Genomic DNA, 15,078 nt, shown 5'->3' on the forward strand with positions numbered 1-15,078 from the left:
CTGCATTAACTGAGCTGTACATCCTGAACTCATGCACTAGCTCAATCCTTTAAGCATTCTATAGCCACCCAACCCCTCGGTATCCCAGATGTTCCTGGTTCTTCTGCAATGGACTAAGTCTCCATTCAGCAATTTTTTTAGGGGGGAGGGTGGTGCGGGAGATCAAATCCAGGGCCCTGTGCATACTAAGTGCTCTACCATTGACCTACACACCCTAGTCCTCCAAAAAATTTTTCTTTGTACTCACTTGAGTCACATTCATAGCCCTCCATCCCTTTTTTTGATACAGGGTCTCACTAAATTGCTGAGGCTGGCTTTGAACTTGCCATCCTCCTTCCTCAGCCTCTCAAGCAACTGGAATTATAGGCATGTGTCACCACACCCAGCCAGCCCTCTAAAAATTCACACCAGTTTTGGCCCCAAAACCTCTGACCTTGGTACAGCATCTGTGTTGTCCACACTCCACAGCACACAATTCACCCATCCCAACTCTGGCCTAGTTGACTTGTGGGAATCCAGGGGAGTAGGTGACTTAGGTATGACCCACCCTATTACAAGCACCAGGCCGACCTGACCTCCTCTGCCCTCAGGATCATCCATCCCATGAGAGCAGACAGTTGCCTTAATTTCTAAGGTAACTCAAGAGACAGAAGTATGTTATTCTCATGTCCACCCCTGCTCCTTTGTGAGGCTATCCTCACAGCCACATTCCCTAGGTCCCCAGAGCTAGTTAGGGGCCTTGGCACAGTGACACATGCCCTGTAACCCTAGGAACTTGGGAGGCTGAGGCAGAATACAAGTTCCAGGCCAATCTGAGCAATTTCATTCAAAATGAAAAGGGTTAGAGATGTAGCTCAAAGGTAAAGCATCCCAGGGTTCAATTTCCAGTATGGGGATGGGGGATCCTATGATGGTTACTCTTATCTGACAATCTCAAGACTTAGAAGGGGAAAACACATACACACATTTTGACTCCATCTATATAAAGTGTCCCAAATAGGCAATTCTATAGACACAGGTAACAGACGGTTACTGCCTAAGGCTGGGAGAAAGGAAGGAAATGGAAGATGACCACTAAAGGGCATAGGGTTTCTTTTTGAGGTTTCAAAAGTATTCTCACATTGTGGTAATGGTTGCACAATTTTGTTACTGTACTAAAAACTACTATTTACCTTGAAGGCATAAATTTTAAGGTGTCTGAATTACATTTCAATAAAGTTATTACCCAAAACAAAAAACCCTCAAATGAAGCAAGTTTCCCAGTGTCTCCTCTGGGTCCTTGTTGAAGGGTGAAGGAGGCAGTCTGAAGGCCTGGGGTGGCCAGTACTTACTTGGACATTTATGTGTTCTGATCACCAGCCATCTGGGAAACTCCCCACAACTCTAGACAGAAGACTCCTCCCACCATGTAAAAGACTAGATTCCGGCTTTTCCAGCCCACCTTACAGCCATGTGACCAAGGCCTGGATAATCAGAACAAAGCAGGAGAAAGTGGAGAGTACATTTCGGTGACATCAAGGCACCTTCATATCAACATTCTGGTTCTGAGACAGAGTTACAGAGTATTTTTAATTACTAGACTTTATCCTTGCCTTCTTCCCCCCAATTTGGAGCTTCTCTCCAGCATTCTTAGTAGTTCTGATAGTTGGATAAAGTTTTCTGCTTTTAATCAGTCAGAATCCATTTAAAATAGAATCCAGGGGCCGGGGAGATAGCTCAGTCGGTAGAGTGCTTGCCCAGGCCCTGGGTTCGATCCCCAGCACCCAAAAAAAAAAAAAAAAAAAAAAAAAAAAAAATCCATTGAAGATAGAACTGACACTCGATACCAGGGACCCTGTAGCACTCTCCTGGCAAGACAAATTACACTGGTAGCTATGGTCCTAGGCTTATAATCATGGGAGAAAAGCATTCCACAGCTTCCATTTCTAACATCAGGACATCTTTCTCCCACTCCAGAGACATCAAGCAATAGATACATTTTATTTTCCTTTTTGTGGTACTACAGATACTCTATAACTAAGACACATTCCCAGCCCCAGCCCCTTTTTATCTTGGGTCCTAAGAATTAAACCCAAAGGTGCTTTACCACAAAGTTAGATCCCTGGCCCTTTTTATTTTTTTAATTTTGAGACAGAATCTAACTAGGTTGTTTGGTGCTTGGCTAAATTGCTGATGTTGGCTTTGAACTTGGGATCCTCATACCACAAGCCTCCCCAGCCACTGGGATTACAGGCGTGTGCTACTGCTCCGAGTTCAGCAAAGCTTTATGTCCCTACCTCCTACTTCCTCTTACATTTAAAACCAAGTAAGTTATGTGACTGGTTCACCTTTAAATAACTAATTTTTTCAGGACCCAGATTTAAGTAGGAGAATCTGATCTGACTTCTCACTTGTAGAAATTTAGGGCTGGTTGCTTATCTCTGTAAATGGCCCACTAATAGAGCTCTAGGTATTCCACAAAACAGCAACATAATAAATAATTAACAACAGAAATGTTTATGAAATGATTCCTATATAATAAAGTTCAAGGCCTGTAGCCACAGACTTCATGACCCCTTTTCTTTAGTACCAGAATCACTGGTTTAAGTCAAGGATGGCAGAAAGGCAGAAGGACATAATGAAGCAGATCCAAATACAGTCAGTGTGGCATAGCAAAAGGCTGAGCTACTCTTCTTGTCCTGCTCTAGGGGGAGTCCAAGAGCTCTAATCTTCTGAGTTCAAGGTTGGCTGTGATCCTTGCCCTTGAACAGCAAAGAACCTGGAGGATGAGCCCATGATCCATGTCTCCACAGATCCTTGTCTCCCTAAGCAGTGGTAGACAGATGACAGTTCATTAGTACTCTCTGCTCAAAGGAAGATGTCTCTTGTCCTTGCCTGCATTTCGGTGCCTCTTTCGACTCAAGAAACTCTCCAGCTTCTTGCTGCGCTTCAGCTCCTTGAACTTCTCAGCTAGGACCAACTGACGCTGCTCAGCTAGATTACAAGAAGAAACCAAATTGGTGAGCAAAGGAGGAAGCCCCCCTTTTCCTTTTCCCTGGTCAGTAATTTCCAGCCTCATGCTGAGATATGTGAGTTGTCTGGAGCTCACTGATGTGTGTGAGCAAGCCAATATTTTCATGTGTGTGGTACCAGGGCTTGAACCCAGGGTCTAATGCATGCTAGGGAAGCACTCTACCACTGAGCTACATACCCAGCTTAAGCCAACTTTTTGTATGACCCAGTCTTACTCAACTAAACCAACTGTGAATTCCTTCTATGTGCCTTACCCAGCATGCATGTGTTGGGGGTGAATAAAAGCATCAATCGCTGTCATAATCTAATTAGGGATAAAAGAATGGTTACAAATAACTCTTCCTTACTATTCCACTTTCCTCCAAGTTATTGTGGGATCCAGCCTTCATGCATTTTTTTTTTCTTTTTTTTTAATTTGGTGATTTAACCCAGGGTCATTTAACCACTGAGCTGCATCTCTAACTCTTTAAAAAAAACTTTTTTTGAGACAGGGTCTCACTAAGTTGCTTAGGCTGGCCTCAAACTTTCGATCCTCCTGCCTCAGACTCCCAAGTCACTGGGATTATACTCCATGAATTTTTAAAGGGGCTCATGGACTCCCAACACAGTACCCTGCCACTATGGCCTCTGTACCCACCCTATAGTCAGTTGGCAAGAGTTGTGCCCCACTCACATTTCTTCAGAAAGTATGGTCGATGACCCTGCTGAGCCTGAGTCCGCCGCTCCTGCTTCAGGGCCAGGCGTAGTTCCTGTTGCCGCTTTCGTTCCTGCTGTGCCATTTCTTGCTGTTCCTGAGAACCAAAGATGAGGTGGAATAAGATGGCATGAACTACTGCCTTTAACCATGCTCACTACCCACCTGCTGTATCATCTACGCACCATTCGCTGAAGCAGCTGCTGTAGTTTCTCATGCTCCTCCCCTGAATGGTGCTTCTTCAACTGTTTTTTCACAAGCTCCACATTGGAAAATCAATCATATGGTAAGCATTCTGTAAATGTTAGCTAAAAGTCTGTGCCAAACATTTTTCTAAGAAGTTTACAAAATGACACAGGAATTTTATCTTCATTTCATGTGTGTGTGGTGCTGGGGATGGAACCCACAACTTCACATGGCTAATAAAGCCCAAGTTCTACCACAGAGCTACAGCCCCAGCCCTTATTATCCTTTTCATGATTTAAAAGCTAAAGCAATGTTAAGTGAAACAAGTCAGGCACAAAAAGACAAAAACTTCATGTTTTCTTGTTCTCACCTTTTTAAAAAGTTTTTTAAAATTTTTCTTAGTTGTAGATGGACATATCTTTGTTTTTCACATAGTGCCAAGAATTGAATCTAGTGCCTCACGCATGCTAGGTGAGTGCTCTACCATGAGCCACAATCCTAGTCCCTTGTTCTCTTATATGTGGAAGCTAAAGCTGATCTCAAAGAACAGCCTGTGAAGGGTGTAGGGTAGGGAGGGACAGAGAGAGGATGGTTAACAGGTATAGGGGTGTAGCTGGGCTGGGCAGAGTGGTGCACACCTGTAATCCCAGCTACTCAGGAGGCTGAGGCAGGAGGATCACAAGTTTGAAGTCACTCCAGGCAATTTTGCAAGACCCTGTCTCAAAATAAAGATTTTAAAGAGGACTGCAGTTGTAGCTCAATGGTAGGGCCCCCCAGGATTCAATCCCAAGTACCACAGAGCGGGAAAAAAAAGGTGGGGAGGGTGTAGATGGAAGATGACTTCCAAGGCTCTATAGCATAGCAGGATAACTACCGTTGACAACAATGAACTGAAAGTTTCAAACTAGACCATAGAGGGCTGGAGTTGTGGCTCAGTGATAGAGCGCTTGCCTGGCATGTGTGAGGCCCTGGGTTCAATCCTCAGCACCACATATAAATAAATAAAATAAAAAGATCCACTGACGACCAAAAAATATTAAAAAAAAAAAAAAAAAAAAAGAATCCATAGAATTTTTAATGTTCCCAAGAACAACAACAAAAAAAAAATGTTGCAGGTGAAAAATATGCCAATTATTGATCTGACCATTATACATTGAATATGTGTACTGAAATGCCACACTATATCCCATAAACATGTATAATTACTATGTCAATTTTAAAAGGTTTTAATTTTAAAAAAGTAAAGCTTCCTGCTAAACGACACAGTAGTGCATGACTGTAATCCCAGCAGCTCAGAAGGCTGAGGCAGGAGATCACAAGTTCAAAGCCAGCCTCAGCAAAAGCTAGGCCCTAAGCAACTCAGTGAGGCCCTGTGTCTAAATAAAATACAAAATAGGGCTAAGGATGTGGCTCAGTAGTCAAGTACCCCTGAGTTCAACCCCTGGTACCACCCCCTTCTAAAAAGTAAATCTTCCTGTTCTCCTCTGCCTCCTCTCTAACCTCTGTCCTGGTTTCCCACACCTCAAAAATACTCAAGAACTGATGTCAAGCTGCATACCTCTTTCTCTTTCGCTCTGATGTCATTTAAGAATTGATATGTTTTGTCAAATACCTCAGGATTATATTCTCCTGACAGATCATCAAAGCGGGGGTCCCGGGCCACCTTTGAAAAGAGCACAGAGACTATAAAACACTGCTCAGTTTCCTCTCACTGAGAAACTGCTTCCTGCCTCTTCCTTACCTTCTTACTGACTGGGACAACCTGACGTAAAAATGGCACTCGAACCTTGGCTGACATTTCCAGAGGCCTATGAAGAAAATTATAAGGACGGGTCAAGGAGACTCCACTCTTGGTCAAAGGCTTCCCATCTGCCACCCAAGAAAACAGGCACCTAGCTGGGCACAGCAGCACATGCCAGTAATCTCAGCTACTTGGGATGCTGAGGCAGGAGGATTGCAAGTTCAAGGCCAGCCTGGACAACTTAGTGAGACCCTGTCTCAAAATTTAAAAAGGGGACTGGGGATATAGCTCAGTTGGTAGAGTGCCTGCCTTGCATGCACAAAGCCCTGGGTTCAATCCCCAGCACTGCAAAAAAATAAAATAAAATAAAATAAAAAGGGCTGGGGATGCAGCTCAGTAGTAATGCATCCCTGAGTTCAATCACCAGTACCACGTTAAAAAAAAAAAAAAAAGAGGGAAAGCAAGCAGACCCCTATTCCCCTATTCAAGGTCCTGGGTATCCAACTCCTAGGACAGGTCTTACTCCTTACCTGTGCTTATCTGCAACACATGCATTTTGGATAGGTGGTCTAGAACCTTGCTTCTTAGTGATGTTTCCAGCTACCAATTGTTTGTATGTCTTAGTTCCCACCTGGTTCTGCAATTTCAACAGTTCCTCAAATGACATGTCAGCTATACCTGCAAAAGTGGGGATGATTACACAACTCAGCTTAGTATCTCCCTATGCAGTAAAGACATCTCATTCCCATTCCTCAGATCCACTCCAACTTTGCCATCAGAACAATCATTATTATAAGTCCTAGATAGCACAGGTGTAATGATGATGTTTCAATAATACTTAACTCTTCAAATATTTCAGCTACATGGAGCCTCATCTTACTAACAAAGATATAGGGCTGCTGGGTGAGGTAATTCCAGTGAATCAGGAGGCTGAGGCAGAAGGATCATAAGTTTGAAGCCAGGGTCAGCAACTTAAGAGAGACCCTAAACAATTTAGCAAGACCTGGTCTCAAAATAAAAAAGGCTGGGCTGGGGAGATAGCTCAGTCAGTAGAGTGCTTGCCTTGCAAGCATAAGGCCCTGGATTCCATCCCCAGCACCGCAAAACAAACAAACAAACAAAATAATAAAAAAGGCTGGGAATATGGCTCAGTAGTTAAGCACAGGAAGGAAGGAAGGAAGGGGAGGGAGAGTGAGGGAGGGGGAGGGGGGAGAGAGGGGGAGAGAGGGGGAGAGAGGGGGAGAGAGGGGGAGAGAGGGGGAGAGAGGGGGAGAGAGGGGGAGAGAGGGGGAGAGATCAACTTAGCCACACCCTCAGCAACCTAGGAAGATTCTGTCTCAAAATAAAAAGTACTAGGGACATAGCTCAGTAGTAAAGTGCCCTTGAGTTCAGTCCTCAGTACTAGGAAAAAACAAAGGTGTAGCACCAGCGATCAACCAAACCATAGGACAGTCCCTCCCCACCCCTTTCTCCTCTTTTAAATTATTCCTTCATGGGTTACCCCACAAGAGTAACCTCACTTGGTTACCACTGCCATACTCTCACCATCTTAACTGGTCTCCCAACCACCAATCTTATTCTTCTCAGAGCTATCTTTCCCACTTCAGCCTGAGAGATCAAAACAAAAATGACCTTATCACTTCTGCACATAAACTTCACATCATGTCACTTCTGAACTCAAAGCTCCCCAATCCTACTCAGAGTAAAAGTCATTTCTTATGAAGGTCTGAAAGCACCCTGTAATGTCTCTCCTAATAATGTTTCACTCCTCTTCAGTCAATCGGCCTCCAACAGTTCCTGAGCACTAAAGCATGGTCTCACCCAGGTTCTGTGCACTTGACGTTGCCTCTGCTTGGTACACTTCTCCCAGATGTATTACTTGCTCCCTCACCTCCTTCAAGCCTTTTCTGAATTACCACCTTCCCAGGGAGGCTTTCTCTGACTACCTTACTAAAAGTTGCAACCCCTCACCTGATTTCTCTTCAAAGCCTTTAATGCTTTCAAAATTGACATATAATCCGGATACCCAAAAATTCACCGTTTCAGAGTATAAGTTCAGGGTTTTAATGTAAAATTTGTTAGCCTTTTCTTCCTACTGTCCTTTCAGAAAAGTAGCTGCATGAGAAGCGTTTGCTGACTTCATTACCGTATTCCCCTGCAGCCCTAACTCAGCTTGCACACTGATGTTTACTAAACTCGCAATTTGATTAAGACTTCCCCAGAAAATCGAGGCCTGTCCTGGCTTCATGTTATTGAACGTGCGTTTTCTCCTTGCGGGAAACCCCTCATCCGGCTTTTAAGAAACCGCTCATAATGTTCTAAGCCCAGAAGCACCCAACCTCCGATTTTCCACCGCATGGCGAGCGCTCACTGAAACTTCCAAGTTTACCCCCGCCAGGCCGCAGCAGCACTCCCTTTCACCGCCGACCCCGCGCCCTCACCGCTCGACAGGTCGCGGGCCGCGGCCCGAAGCTCCACGCCCTCGCCCTCCGGAGACCCAAGCGGACGCCTGACTGCAACGCCAGCGCGCGGACGGGTCCCCAGCATCACTCCGCTGCGTTCCGAGGACAAATGGCGCTGCTTCCGCTCACGGCGGCTCTCACCCCACCTCTTCCGGTGACCAGGAGGCTGGGTATCGACGCGAGGATAAGAGCAGAAAACGAGCAGCGCCGCCGACGGTCTGGAGCAGGGCCCAAAGGAGCCCGACCCGCAGAGAACGTCGCAACTTTCCGTCTGAGACGCTCGGGCCAGGCTTTGGTGGCATTTGATTTTCTGATACTCTTGGCTCAGAAGGCAGAACCTCAGGGATCCCCTCCTTCAGCACCCTGTCCCACTGCTAACAATTACCATCGCCACGGTAGTTCATAAAAACACGCCACACGTTGGGAGGTTTTAATTCATTTTTATAAAATCTGAGCTGGCTGACATTCAGGGTACAGCAACAGCTCAGGGAAGAGTGGGATTATCTGCTGGTCCCCGTCTCCCCACATCGGGGAGAAGGAGGTTTCAAGCCAACAGCTGCAACTCCTCTCAGTTCCCAGTCAATGCTCAAGGCTCAAGCATGAAGGGGTTGGACATGGAGGGAGAGGGGAGCTCCTGAGGCTCAGACACTGCTTGCTTCTCCTCCCCATTCCCTTCTCTTCCCAGCAGAGCCTAGCTACCTGGCTGGCCTGGGGCAGGGCAGAGGCCCAGGAGCAGTCGGGAGGTGGACAGGAACAGAGCACCAAGGGGAAGGGGCCCTTGGCCCAAGGCAGGGAGGGACCTGGCCCTCCCCCCTACAGCTCCCCACTGAATTCACAGCACAAAACACCTCTAGTCCAACAACTCCACATGGAGGTATACTGAGTCCAGGGTCCAAAGGGGCAGGCAGGTGAGAGATGGGCAGGGGCAGTGAAGTCAACAGCAGGCTCAGGAGGGGAGGCGGCAGAAACTTCCTCCTACCCATGGGAGGAGACGATGGGGCGACTGATATTGCTGTTGGTGGTCATGGCATTCAGCTCCCACCTGGAAAGCCAACAATGGCAGGTAGAAATGGCAGAAGAGAGAGCCCCCGCTCAGAATTCCTTACCCAAAGCTATGAACATACCAGTCTAATAAAGCTCAACTCCCTACAGTCACCTCTTCCTTACAACCCTGCCAGGTTTAAGGATCAGACCCCACCTACTCCACCTCCAAGCTCATGTGGATTTCCTGTTTATGTTTAGATAAACATATTTACATATGTATATATTTTCATTCCTGAGTCCAAACACCTGGTATCTGTGTGCTCACCTCAATAAACATCCCAACCTACTTTTCTGCCCTGCTCAGATCTAACCAGGCAGTCCATCCTCCTCAACCCCACCAGAACACCTATTTTTGTTGTCAACTTCCATCCTTGTAAGGCCCTGACTAGGGTCTCCTATCCTTCCTGAGGCCTTCTTCATCCATCCCACCATATTAAAATTAAATTACTACAATTTTTTCATTTTACAAAGATTTACCAAGTATCTCCTTATGCCAAGACAACAGTCTACTTGGTGTCATGTACATGTGTCAATCTTTGGCCAACTTGGGATCCATCAGTTCAGACTATATACTCTGTGTCACCAAATTCTCAACACAAAGACCCTCAAGAAAGAATTAAAGTGAACTGACACAAAGAAAGGATAGTGGCTCAGAATAACCCAGAAGGGCAAAATGATACACAAAGTAACTTTTGGTTCTTAATCTGATCCTAAGAATGGAATTCAAAGGCAAGAAGCCAGGAGTTTCCTTAATTCTGGAACTAGTGATCCAGAGGTTTATAAAGTTGCCTTTACTTTGCACATAGGGTCTATGACTTAATCAGTTGTTCTCAGCATGTTAACAAAAACTATGTAAGCTCAGGTCTCAGGAAGCAAACTGAGTGGTGGTTCAAAAAACTAAGTTGTAGGCGGGGGCAGAACTGGGAATTGAACCCAGGGCCTCCTGCCCAGGCTGATCTCAAATTTGGCAATTCTCTTGCTTTAGCCCCTGAGTACTTAATGGTATGTGCCACTCACTACACCCAGCTGCATTTTTTTTCCCCATATAATTGACCCAGCTGACAGGTGACTGACTATACCTTTGCCTCTTTCCACCTATTCCTCATAAGAACATTAAGTCTCCAGCACAACCAAAACATCTGTCTCTTCCATACTCAAACACACTAATCAGGTCACACCTGTGCTGCTCACTCACCCTCAACCAATCCCTCCTTTGCAACCACTTGCTGTACCTGATGTCATGGGGCAAACAGGACTGGTCCAGGTTATACTGAATCACCGCCAGTTTGCACAGAGTCTTCAGACTAGGGCCTTTAAAGGAGGAGTTGGGATAGGGAAATAGTCAAAGTTGAGGAAAAGTTCAGTCCTGGAAATTATCACCCAAAGACGGAGACCCTGATGGCAGGAGCAGTTCAGAAATAACTTACTAAAGTCCAAAATGTGTAAATCAGAGTGATCTATGAGGTCAAATTCATCTCCCAGGCCTTCCTCAGGAGACGGGCTGTAGGAATCAAGAGAAATGAAGGTGGGGGGTTGGGGATATAGCCCAGTTGATAGAGTGCTTGCCTTGCAAGCACAAGGCCCTGGTTCAAATCCCCAGCCCCACCCAAAAAAAAAAAAAAAAAAAAAAAAAAAAAAAAAAAGAGAGATGAAGGTAAGAGGAAACACAACCCACAAGATCCTCTTGGTCAAATACCTCCCACTGTTAGTCACAGACTTAGGTCCATTCCTAAGCCCTCCCCCATCTCCTCCTAACCTGGTACCCCCGAAGAGGACAATCTTGTCACCAACAATACAGCAGCACTGGCGCCGGCGGGGACATGGCCCCTTCCCCTTCGGTTCAATCTTTTTCCAGGTAAAAGATACTAAAGAGAAGTTAATGTATATAAGTTCAGTATCTGTTCTGTCCAAATATCTTCATCCCTCCAGCCCCTCACCTACTCAGGATTATTTTTCTTTTCCTCCCACCTCAATTACTCCTTGTTCCTCCCTTAAAGGCAGTGCTTTTTACCAGGGTTAAACTTCCAGAGGTCATGGAAGTGCCGGTTCAACCTTGCATTATAGCCACCAAAGATGTACAGCTCTCCATTGTAGCCAACTGGAAGAACAGTGAAATGTTAGAGTGTGAGGCAGTACAGGGGACTCCACAAGCAAATAACACTCACATGCCGAGTGGCTCCGGCGTCCCTCAGGCAGCACTGGAGTGGGTGGGCAATCCAGCCAGGCCTCAGTTCTGGTGTCAAAGACGCGAATGCGGTTGCAATAAATCTCATTGTTGGAATGGAATGGCCCAAAGCGGTCAGCACGGCCCCCGAAGACATACATGTGACTGCCCAGCATTGTGGCTGAGTGGAAGTCCCTCCAGCGTGCAGGATTGCCCTGAGCAGGTGCAGAGGGGGGGGAGAACTTCAGCATGTTCAGCATGGACACTGGGAAAGGATCTGTTCTATTTGAGTTTTCTAATTTCTATGAAGGGTGGGGATCCGGGAAAAAGAAAGGGCTGACCTTTGTACAAACAAGGGTCCAGGTCATGGTGCTGGTATCCAGCTTATGAATGTCATTGGAAAAGCAGTCCGCCTGAGGGGGAAGAGAAAGGAAAGGACAGAGAGGGCCAGTGGTCACTCTTTGACTTTCCACTGCTCCCCTCAAAACTTGCTAGCAAGACAAAGCCTCCCATTCCACCATGCTAAATTCCCCTTCCTCCGTCTTTTTTCCACACTAAACCTCTAGCTTCTTCCCAGACTTACCAGCTGTTCGTAGCCCCCAAAAATATACATGATCTTGCCCAGAACACAAGCTGAATGTCCATCCCGGGCACCAGGAACCGTTCCTGACACTCGAGGTGTGGACCATTTGTGAGTATCTGAAGGAGGTGAGAGAATGACAAAGGTCAGCAACCTCTGACACTCCCTCCTAACCTTTGGGGTACCCTATTACCCAGTACCTCCAACCATACCTTTCCCAGGTCCCTAGGGCACCATTTGGTAGAACACAGCCTCTCTTTGAGACCCATACTCACTGACATCAAAGGCATAGAGCACGTTGCAGGCCCCTTCGGTGTCATTTCGCCCACCCCAAAGGAAGACTGTGTCATCGATGAGGACGGTTGAGTGTCCATACCGCATGTAAGGTACCACAGGAGCCTGCCCACGGATGGCAGACCTCACTGGAGGCAGCTTTGTCCAACGCAAGGACACTGTGGGTATAGCTCTGCTCAGTCCTGGTTGTCCCTCCCTCCAAGATGTCCAGTTTTTCCCAAACCAGACATTTATCCCCAGTCCCTTTGGCCACAGAGACCGCCACCAAATCTCAACCAGTCATCTTTCCCCTCCCTGTTGTGGGCACGTAGGGACAGTGCTGGCTTTGGCTTACCTGCATTGAAAATGTGCACATCTATCTGACGCAGCGTCTCGTAGTCTTCACCAGAGCAGTAACCCCCGAAGGAGTACACCCGATGCCCAACAGCCACTGCAGCATGGTTCACCCTGCGGGGCCCGCCCTCCAGATGCACTGTCCACCGTAACATCCCCTGGGTCACTGGTTACAGCAACATGCCCCCCCGGCACGGCCTGCTGCCTCTGCTACCTGCACACAAGTCAGGGCCACAGGCTCCTCAGGCAAGGTTTCTGCCTGGATCTTCGTGACTGCCCAGGTCCAGTCCTTGCCTCCAAGTGTCACCCTGGTAGCCCTCCCACACCACCCCTCTGTAGGAACACTAGTCACAGCTCAGGTGGCTGGCCTTGTTCCAGGATGGCTGCTGAGGTCAAGGAGCTAGCCCTGGCCCTGTGTTCTCCCACAGCAAAGGGTGGGGCCACTTTAGACTGATGCCAGCTCAGAATCTGGTGATCATGGTTGCCCCTATTCATACAGATTCAACCTGTCCTTGGCTTGGCACAAGCTCTAAGCCCCCTTCCCAGGCTTGGTGTGTTCTTCTGACTCTGGCTCTGCTTACTGCCACCTCTCGAAGAATCTCTATGCTCTTAAAGGTGGAGAAAGGGATCTCAAAATACTCATAGCTATTAATAGCCCAGCCAGCTACAGACAGTCCATTGAAACTGGCATGGGTGCTTTAAAGCAAAAAAGCTTTTAGGCTTTTAGAGTGGAACAGGGGCCCAACCCAGATAGGGAACTCCATGTTACCATGTAGATTATCCCCTTATAGCAAGTTCTCATCAAGCTGAGCCACTGTCACTGGGGTCACCCAGGGCCCCGACAGGCACGAGGAGTTCCTTTGACAGTTGTGCCTGGTATGCTGCCAAGACTAGAAACTTAAGCCAGAAAGGTATGTGTGTGCTAGTGTTTGGGGGTAGGGAAGAGGGGTTTTCTCTTCCTGCCACTTCCCCAGCCCTACTACTGCAGTAGAGAACAAAACCATTTCCAGCAGCTCTTCCTCTACTTGGGTCCCTAAAAGGGGTATAGTGATGGCAGTGTGCACTGGGGAGGGAAGCAAAAATGCCCTAATGCAGAACAAGAGAAAGACTCAGGTATGAGAGGTCATGGTTTCTTAAAGACAACCTGCCAACCTAGTGATAATAGGTACATTTGAGGGCTCTTTCAGGGAAATCCTCTTGAAACTGGCAATGCGTTTGCTTGTAGGCACCTGCTGGGTTTGGGTGGATCATGGGCTCCTTGTTCAAAAAGCCTTGGCAGAGAGAACCAGGCAAAACCTCAGGCGCACACACAGAAAACAAAAAACCAAAAGAAAAAACAAACAAACAAACAACAACAACAAAATAACCTCAAGTAAGGGAGGCCCCCTTTGCAGGAAAGACATAGCTTTCAGTTGGCTTACCAGTCCCACCCACCCAACCTCCCCCAACCCCACATCCCATGCTTTAAATAGCCATCCTGCAAAACCTGAAATAGCCACAGCCAGAAGCTACTCTCACTTCCTTACTCCAGCTCACAATCCAAAATATCTTGGATCTGGGTTTGTGGCGTTAGGAGGATGAATGGCTTAGGAATGCAAGTCCTTCATTTCCCTCATAGTCTCTACTCTCCCTTCAAATATGTCCAGGTAAAGTTTTAAAATGCACATAGAACAAACAAGCAATTCCAACAAAAGGGTGGAAAGAGAATCTTAGCTTCTCCTCTACAAAGGCAACTCAAAGCAAGACCACGCCAGGACTGAGAGGTTCCTCTTATCTTTAGGTCTCCCCAATCCCCCATCACTACAGCATTTTCAAGATCCTTCCATTCCCTTAATGTATATCGATCTCTTTCCCTGGTTTCTTGCAATCCCCACGCCCCATTTGTGGCCCTTCTGGATCTCCTGGGAGCTTTGCAGCTTTTTTCATTTTTTTCTCCTCCTACCTCTCCAAGGTCCACCCAAGAGCCCTCCACCATTTTTCTACCTCCATGAAAGGAAGAAAAACTAACATTGATCGACTCCTTTGGCCACAGATATTCCTCTCTGAATGACTGTTTTCTTCCACCCTATTCAGACTCCCCTCCCCCACAACGCCAGGCACCCCCTCCTTTCAGTATGCTCAACTTCCTCGTTCTCCTCTTAACTTGTCTTCCTTCCACTTTCCTTCAGTGTCTCCTTCAGCCACCAGATCTTTCCCACCCGTCTAACCACTATCCTCCCCCAGTCCTTTCCCCATTAACACTCTCCTTTCCCATCATTCCCCTAGTTCCCTCCCCACCCCCACCTCATCATTCAGGCCCCTCCCCCATGACTCCAGCTCTCAGCAGAGGCGTCGCCGGCCCCCCCAATTCTTCCTTGCCCCTCAACCCATCCCAGACTACCTGCCAGGCCGGGCCGGGGCGGGGCCGCGGGTCCTCGCGCTGCCTGCAGCCTAGAACCCGTTGCGCGCCAACCGACGCCTAAGTCCCCAACGAGATAAACACAGCCAGGCTCCGTCCTTCCGGCGGGCAGCGGGGCGCGCACGTGCAGTCCGAGCTACGTCCCGACGCCTTCCGGGACTTGTAGTCCA

The 15,078-nt window shown here is 47.3% G+C and overlaps 1 protein-coding gene across 4 annotated transcripts; it reads right to left on the reverse strand.

Moving 5' to 3' along the window:
* Window positions 1–1,961: 1,961 nt before the first annotated feature.
* On the reverse strand, window positions 1,962–15,026 carry LOC124988757 (kelch domain-containing protein 3). 4 transcript variants are annotated; one of them, XM_047558503.1, is made up of 15 exons: window positions 14,891–15,026; window positions 12,512–12,724; window positions 12,159–12,335; window positions 11,887–12,002; window positions 11,645–11,716; window positions 11,305–11,518; window positions 11,151–11,237; window positions 10,896–11,004; window positions 10,567–10,640; window positions 6,164–6,311; window positions 5,634–5,700; window positions 5,451–5,555; window positions 3,892–3,966; window positions 3,686–3,803; window positions 1,962–2,973 (listed from the first exon to the last, which is right to left on the reverse strand). In XM_047558503.1, exons 2-15 carry the CDS (start codon window positions 12,663–12,665, stop codon window positions 2,834–2,836), a joined length of 1,656 nt encoding a protein of 551 aa, XP_047414459.1. In that variant the 5' UTR covers window positions 12,666–12,724; window positions 14,891–15,026; the 3' UTR covers window positions 1,962–2,833. The 4 variants fall into 4 exon arrangements, with proteins under 4 accessions (XP_047414459.1, XP_047414458.1, XP_047414455.1 ...); XM_047558499.1 differs by lacking the exons at window positions 1,962–2,973; window positions 3,686–3,803; window positions 3,892–3,966; ... (1 more) ...; window positions 5,634–5,700; window positions 6,164–6,311 and adding exons at window positions 8,525–9,137; window positions 10,372–10,450; XM_047558501.1 differs by lacking the exons at window positions 1,962–2,973; window positions 3,686–3,803; window positions 3,892–3,966; ... (2 more) ...; window positions 6,164–6,311; window positions 14,891–15,026 and adding exons at window positions 8,525–9,137; window positions 10,372–10,450; window positions 13,680–13,702.
* Between the last annotated feature and the right edge of the window lie 52 nt (window positions 15,027–15,078).

The sequence above is a fragment of the Sciurus carolinensis genome, chromosome 7 (genome assembly GCF_902686445.1).
Source record: "Sciurus carolinensis chromosome 7, mSciCar1.2, whole genome shotgun sequence".
NCBI classification, from domain to species: domain Eukaryota; kingdom Metazoa; phylum Chordata; class Mammalia; order Rodentia; family Sciuridae; genus Sciurus; species Sciurus carolinensis.

Excerpts from the sequence above, each read along its gene's own strand:
- LOC124988757 (XM_047558503.1), bottom strand. The coding sequence starts at position 12,665 with ATGTTACGGTGGACAGTGCATCTGGAGGGCGGGCCCCGCAGGGTGAAC. Across the intron at positions 6,312-10,566 it reads TTTACACATTTTGGACTTTA|GTATAGCTGACATGTCATTT; the intron begins GTAAGTTATTTC and ends CCACTTTTGCAG. Across the intron at positions 2,974-3,685 it reads ACCATACTTTCTGAAGAAAT|CTGAGCAGCGTCAGTTGGTC; the intron begins GTGAGTGGGGCA and ends CTTGTAATCTAG.